Here is a 7135-nt window from a genome sequence, read left to right on the forward strand (position 1 = left end):
AAGAGATAAATGACAGAAGCTCACAAGTTTTTAACATTGCTTAATTTCCCTCTTATTCCTAGGCCCTCCCCACTTACGCCTGACTCTTTTCGAGCTCTGGGCTGCTGTGCATGTGGAATATACACACAGCAATTTGGGGCTCTGAGAAACTGGTTCACTTTGCATTTCTTTGGAAGCAGCATAGCTTATGTAGTAGTTTATGTTTCACACTTCTCCCCATCAGCCGAGGTGAGTTTGCACCGATCCACCAGCATGTGACCTGTGATGGCCAAAGCACAGAAAAAGGTGTAGTGATTTCCTGAAGATGAACTGAGCAAACAGCTCTGGGGCAGTAATGTGCTAAAACCCCACAACTGCTTCCTCATGTGGACATGAATCGGGGACTTCAGTTACATCAGCACAAACATTTTTAAACCAGGCCAAATCATGCTCAGATTGATTTAGCTTAATTTGATGTATTGCTGAATAAAAGTAACCTGGCATAAATATGGTATAATTGAACTTAGCAACAACAATAAAGATGAGCATCCTGAGCCTAAAGCTGACTTAAATAACATTTAAGTGGTACATACTTTTTTTTTTTTTTAGTCACAGAGGAGGTATAAATACATCTCTCTGGATTTACTGTGACACCCCCCCCCCCCATTTTCTTGCTTTCTCTCACACACACACACGCTTGCTCACATGCATTGCAACCTCCCCTGCTGCACTAAGTAGGTATCGATCGCATTTCAGAAACTGGAAAACTAACATATAAAATGGATAAAGAGCTTCTGAGGATGTCTTTGGAGGAGGCAAATCTGAAATCCTGTTTACTTGACTAGCAACACAAAGAAGTTGGCTGTGAATGGTATTCACAGAAAAGAATAATGAATTCCATATCCTGAGGACATTCTGTTGAGAAATAAGTCACTGTGTTGCAATTATTATTGCATCCAGTGGCATCAGTAGAAAGTCATGATAGAGAAGCATATGGGAAACTATTCTGGAAAACTTAATCTGCATTAACCACTAAATTGCCCCATGCAAACAGATCTGCAATGATAGCTCTCCACTCCTTCTTTGAGAAATCTTAAAAGAAATGGATTCAAATTTTATCTCTTTCTCTATAAGATTTCTGTGTTTTGTCACTCCAGGTTTACCATAGAAGTAATCTGAATCTGCGCCATGTAAATTAACTGGACTTGACTACAACAAATGTAGAATCAAGGTCTATACCAGTAGAAAAGAAGCCATATCAAACTTCTCACTTTTGCAGGCATTGGGAACAGGAGCAACATTGCAGTCCTGAACATCACCTAATTTCACCTCCTCTGCTGTATTCATTCCTATGAAATAATTCTTTCCATTAACATCAGAAGATAGACAAGTCCCTATCTTTCTAATTTTCCTGAAAAGTATTTTTCTTAGTCTCATGTTTGATAGGGTCAAGCACTGATTTATAAATGCTTTCATAAAGTGTTTATGCTAATCATATGCCTTTTACTGAATTTAGTATTCATCTCCTCTTATAGCACAAAAAAGAACAGAAATACAAAAATGTATGGTTTAAAAAATATTCTTAAAATACTCACAATCAGATTCCTCTGCTAAGTATTAGAATTTACTCCCCAACCAGACAGCCTCAAAATTTTAATTTAAAATATTTTCACTTACCAATTTTTGTTGAAATAAATTAACCCTGCAGCTCTTTAGCATAGGAAAGAACCATGAAAGTGTAACCCAATACGCTGTTTTTTGACAGACTAACAGTCGCATCAAGTGTGATCTTCCACTCTTCCATTCAAAAAAGTGTTAACGCAAAAGCCTAAATATTGTCATTACACTTAAATGCTAACATTATTAACCTCTCCACAGCCAATGTTCAGTCTTTCTAAGGATAATGGATGCACTCGATCTATTCTAGGTGTTCTGAATAAGGCTGTAGTTTTTTTAACTGTGCAAAGAGTTGCTAATGATTTTGCACATACAACAATTTAGCATTTCACTTACAGTCCTATCCTGCAAAGTGCTGTGGATTTCTGGAGCAAAGGATCCTGTGCAGACGCATCTTCCACAGAGCCAACATGTCTCGTACATAACTATTTGTAACTTCACCTGCTCTCCCCGAGAATGTTAATGGCTCGATTCTGATCCCTCCCACAAAAGCAGGAGTATGAAATCCCACATGGGCATTGCTCAAAAGGCATTTAGATTTAATGCATGCAGGATGTATGTCTATGTCCAGAATAAACTGAAAATTTAAAAAACGAAGCTCGGTACAAATAAAACATACCTTCATTAATTCTAAAGAGAACATGTTTCTGCCTTTGTTCTCAAGGCAAATTTCTTGAGTCCAAGCAAAGGATGTAACAGTGCTCTTTGAAAAAAAGTTGTCTTTCAGGCAATGTCTTCCTCTATGCTGTCGGCTCTGTGATGGAAAATACACTCATGTTCAGGAAAGAAGAGGCTGTATCTGTACTTACACTTATGTACAAGGCTGGGTCCATTGCTTCTGACTTGCAATGGGTCTCTCCCCCATCCAGTGGTGTGTGCCTGTTTACAACCCTTTCCCCATGCTCTGCCCCACAACTTAGGAACTTCAGGATAAAGTTCAGCCCCAGGAAGCTGAAAACTGTGGAGGATTTTGTCTGGGCATCTGAAAATCAATAGCTCAGGAAAAGCATCCACAAGCCAAACCACTGTGATGAGCTTTCAGCAAGAACAAGGTAGTTTATAGAGGCATCTCTCTGTGAGCCCTCAGGGACTTGCTCACAAACTCTCCTTAGGCCCTGACTTACAGCAGACGAGGAAGATAACTTGAACTTAAAAATACTGCAAACCTTTGAAGAACAGTGTTTTTCCCTTTTCATGGCAGAGGATCCACTTCCAGAGAACTCAAAACGAAGGGAACAACTACTTATAACAATGTAGCTGCAATTCGGCTCTGAGGATAGCAAATACAATTCCAGTGCTGGCAGCAGCTCACCTGCTCAGGAGCCCTCACTTTTGTCAGACTTGCCTCTCAGGCCTGTCAGGGAAGGCTGAGGGAGACCGATTTCAGGGAAGAGGATCATCGCGCTTCCCCTCCCAGGCTCTCCTGGCACTGCCTGTTCTGGAGAGCACTGGGGAGCAGCTTGACCCCCAGCTGACGTGGAAGGGGACCTGCCGCTGCCCCCCACGCGTATCTCCATGTACCGTACCAACACCACTGATCTCATCACCCTCTCTCAGAACTCCGGGTTATGGGGCTGCTTCTCCTCACAGAGCTAGTAACAGGCACACTCCTACCCAAAAGGTAGCAGCGCCAACTGGAGAAAGCAGTTCTTTCTGCCGCAGGTTTGCCAGATTTCACCAGAAACGTTATGGAGGGAGCCGAGCTGAGGGTATTCTCATTTGCAAAGTGATTACCCCCAGTTCTGGCACGGCTGTTCCTGAGCAGAGGGGAGCGTGTGCGGTGCCAGGGGCTTATGACAGGGACCAGAGGGTGGGCGACCCCAGGGGCTTGCCCGGGCAGAGGGCAGCGTGCCTGGCCCGGGGTCTCTCCCCGGGTCGAGGACCTGCAGCAGCTGCCCCCCCGGCTCTCCCCCTTCCCCGGGCGGCCAGGAGCCAGGCACCCCGCACCACAGAAGGCGGCTCTCGGTGCGGTTTGCAGAGCGTCGCTTTTCCTCTCGGAAGAGCCGCGGGAAGGCCCGGCCCGAAGCTGGACGTGCTGCCCGGCGGAGCCTCCGCAAGGCCGGCGCGGCTGCCGGGCCATCCCTGCTGCCGGCCCGGGAGGCAGCGCGGGGGGGGCCGGCCCGGCCGGCGGGAAGCAGCGGGGAAGGGAAAGCGGCTCCCCCCGCCCCCGGCAGGTCCCGGGCGCCGCAGGCGGGCAGCGGAGGGGCGCGGGGTCCCCCTGAAGCCGCCGCTCCTAAGGGGCGAGCGGAGCGGGCCCCTTTAACCAAAGCCAACGACAAAAGCACCCTCCCGTTCCCTCTCCTTCCGAAGGAAGACAAACGGCGAAAGGGGTAGTGGAAGCAAACGGGAGGCAGAGCCTCGAGGGGGGCCGCGCCGCGAAACGCACTGACCGCCTGCGAGGGTGCTCGGGCCGCCGAGCGGCCGCCCGCCTCGGCGAGCTCGGAGCCCGGCCCGCGGAGCCGGCAGGAGCCGAGGGCACGCTTGGGGGGTCGGCCGGCAACGCGGCTTTTGTCGCCGAGCAGAAGGAGGGATAAGCGGTCTCCCGCTCGGCCGGCGGTCCCGGGGCTCCGCGGGGGGCTGCAGCTCGGGGCTGTTCGGCGGCGCCCACAGAACTACAGCCAGGAATAACGCAGACGCCTAAAAAAAGAGAACAAGAACAAAAAAAAGGCAAAGAAAAGTTGTCCAGACTAAAAACACACTCGTCAAACGTACTGAAAAGATTGAATTATTTATTTCCTCTGGGGACTCCTGTAACCATTCATTTTTAATAGAGTCTAATCAAGAGTTCCCCAACGGGTTTTACTTTTGTAAATATTTCAGATGAGCTCAGGTTTCTAGGCAAATCCTCCAGGAAAAAAAAAACAAACCAAAACAAAAAAAACAGCGGAGGCACACACGTGTAACCCCTTTCCCTCCCCGTCGACCGAGGGAAACCAGCCGGGCAGAGAGGCAACAAGTGGCGGGCGGCTCGGAGAGCAGCAGCAGCTTCAGTAGCACAGAGACGCTTTCCCGGCCCAGGTCCCGCTTTTCTCTAGAAGAAAATCAACTCGAAGGGGCACTCCTCCCCACCCCCCCAAAATACACCACAGCGCGGCAGGCGCAGAAACCCGGCCGAAACGGGATGGCGGCCCCCGGGCTCCTGGGCCGGGCGGGGTGACCGCGGCTGTTGCGGGGAGCCCCGGGCGGGACCGCGCTGCCCCCGCTCCGGGCTCCCGCCGCCGCCGAGGCACCGGCTGCGCGCCCGCCCCCGCACAAACCGCCCGGAGACTGCCGACGTGCCCGATATAAAATTTATTGATCTCTCTTCGTCTGGAAGAAGGAAGCAAACGAGGACTAGGGACAGGGAGAGGGAAGGAGTATTTCGATGACTTTTTTTTTTTTTGGAAGAAATCCGGTAAACAAAACTAAAACGTTTCTTCATCTGATATGTCAAAACATGGTTCACAGTAAAATTCACAAATCAATTTACATAAGTTTACAGCTTAAGAAAAACCAAGACACACAACTTACTATAAATAAAAGAAATGCGTTTGCGACCCGCACAGCTCTCTCCCACCTCCCCCTTTTTTAAAGAACAAAACCCTAAAGTTAAAAAGTCGTCAAAGCTACAGATTGTGGATAGAAACCAAGCGAGGCTCGGTAAGGTGGGAAGAACAAAACACTTAAGAAACCACAACGATAATGTGAACAACCGAGTTTAAAAACAAAAGCCCGCCGGTTTTTTTTTTTTTTTTATGTCATTGCAACACTAGAAATCAAACTGGAAGATGCAAGGTCTTTTAAAAACTTTTAAGCGAACAAAACAGTGCCCAACCTAGCAGAAACCAGGAAAGAAGTTGCCGTGGTTTGAAAACTTCACAGCAGCTTCTAGGAGGCAGGAGTTGTGCTCTATTAAAATAACAGCTTGCTCAAATTTTTTTTTTTTTTACAAAAAAAAAAAAAAGGACACAACTAACGGATTTCCTTTTTAAAATTTCTCCAAAGTTAGTATTAAGTCTGCTAAGCCGAGCAACACTGCCGCACGTCCCGGTGGAGTCAGGGAGCGGTGGTGGGGTTAGGGATTAAGACGGGGAGCCGTCCGGAGCAGCCAAGTTTATATGTGAGTTAGTGGTACGGTACCATTCACGCCAGTCCCGGCACTCTGGTAGTGCTGGTGGACGCTGTGTAACCTGCTGCCCTGCAGGGCGGAAGGGTCTGTGGCATCCCCCCCCGGGGGCAGGTACATGCTGATCATATCCCGCAGGTCTCCCAGGCAGGCCCTCTGCGAGTGGGAAGTGATGGCCGGAGGCGGCGAGCTGGGCTCGGATTTCACCACCGAGCCCATGGAGCCCAGGCTCATGGCCGTGGAGGGCTGCTGGCCGTAGGCGGCGGGGGACATGCTGTAGGTGGAGGCGGCGTTCATGTAGGTCTGCGCCGTGGACATCATGGGGCTGTACTGCAGGCCCGTCATGTCGTAGCGGTGCATCTGCTGCAGCTGGGGGCTGTTCATGCCCGGGTGCTGGCTGTAGCCCAGCTGGTCTTGCATCAGTGAGTAAGCCCCGTTGGTCCAGCCGTTCATGTGGGCGTAAGTGTCAATCCTCTGCCCCACCCCGACGGGGCTGCTCACCGCGTTGCCCCCCCCTGGGGCCAGCAGATTGCCGGGCAGCGAGTATTTGTCCTTCTTCAGCAAGGTCTTGGTCTTCCTTCGGGGCCGGTATTTGTAATCCGGATACTCCTTCATGTGCACGGCCCGCAGCCGCTTGGCCTCGTCGATGAAGGGCCGCTTCTCGGCGTCGCTCAGCAGCTTCCAGTCGGCCCCGAGGCGCTTGCTGATCTCCGAGTTGTGCATCTTGGGGTTCTCCTGGGCCATCTTCCGCCGCTGGCCCCGCGACCACACCATGAAGGCGTTCATGGGGCGCTTCACCCGGTCCTGGTCCGAGCCGGCTCCCGCTCCGTTGCCGGCCCCGCCGCCTCCGCCGCCTTTGCCGTTGCTGCCCGGAGCGGGGTTGCCCCCGGCGCTGCCCGGCGTGGGCTGCGGCGTCTTGATCTCAGTCTCCAGCATGCTGTACATGGCCGGAGCCGGCAAGAGGTGCGCCAGGGTGGCGGGCAGGCGGGCACCAGACCGGGGAGAGGAAGTTAAAAAAAAAAACAAAAAAAAAATAAAAAAAACAGAGGGGAAAAACCTGCCTGGGCGGCTGCTGAAGGAGGAGGAAGTTTTTCTGCCTGGCGGGCGGAGGCGCCGCTCGCCGAAGCGGGGGGGCTGCTGGCGCTGCTGGTGCTGCGGCGCGGCGGCCGCGTCTGCGGAGCGGTGCGGAGCGCTTCCCGCGGGCAGCGCCGAGCGATGCGCACACCAATCCCGGGGGTATTTGATTGACGGGCTATAAATGAGCGGGCGGCAGCCAATCAGCGAGCGGTTCCCGACAGCCCCGACGCCGGTAACTGACCGGCTGGGGGGAGCCAAAAAGTTGCCGTTTCGGGGCTGCTGGTGCCGGACACCCCC

The 7135-nt window shown here is 51.4% G+C and overlaps 1 protein-coding gene across 1 annotated transcript; it reads right to left on the reverse strand.

The window, feature by feature from the left end:
- Positions 1-5314: 5314 nt before the first annotated feature.
- LOC104832638 (transcription factor SOX-3-like) lies at positions 5315-6706 on the reverse strand. The gene is made up of 2 exons (XM_010568905.1): positions 6655-6706; positions 5315-6615 (listed from the first exon to the last, which is right to left on the reverse strand). The coding sequence occupies exons 1-2, from the start codon at positions 6704-6706 to the stop codon at positions 5750-5752; spliced, it is 918 nt and encodes a 305-aa protein (XP_010567207.1). The 3' UTR covers positions 5315-5749.
- Positions 6707-7135: the final 429 nt, after the last annotated feature.

Source organism: Haliaeetus leucocephalus, unplaced genomic scaffold (genome assembly GCF_000737465.1).
Source record: "Haliaeetus leucocephalus isolate CR32 unplaced genomic scaffold, Haliaeetus_leucocephalus-4.0 Scaffold262, whole genome shotgun sequence".
Lineage (NCBI taxonomy): Eukaryota > Metazoa > Chordata > Aves > Accipitriformes > Accipitridae > Haliaeetus > Haliaeetus leucocephalus.

What these genes read in the sequence shown, in the direction of transcription:
- LOC104832638 (XM_010568905.1), bottom strand. Translation starts at nt 6,706, where the DNA reads ATGTACAGCATGCTGGAGACTGAGATCAAGACGCCGCAGCCCACGCCG. An exon ending in GCCGCAGCCCACGCCGGGCA is followed by an intron (nt 6,616 to 6,654) that starts GCGCCGGGGGCA and finishes GCAACGGCAAAG; the next exon opens with GCGGCGGAGGCGGCGGGGCC.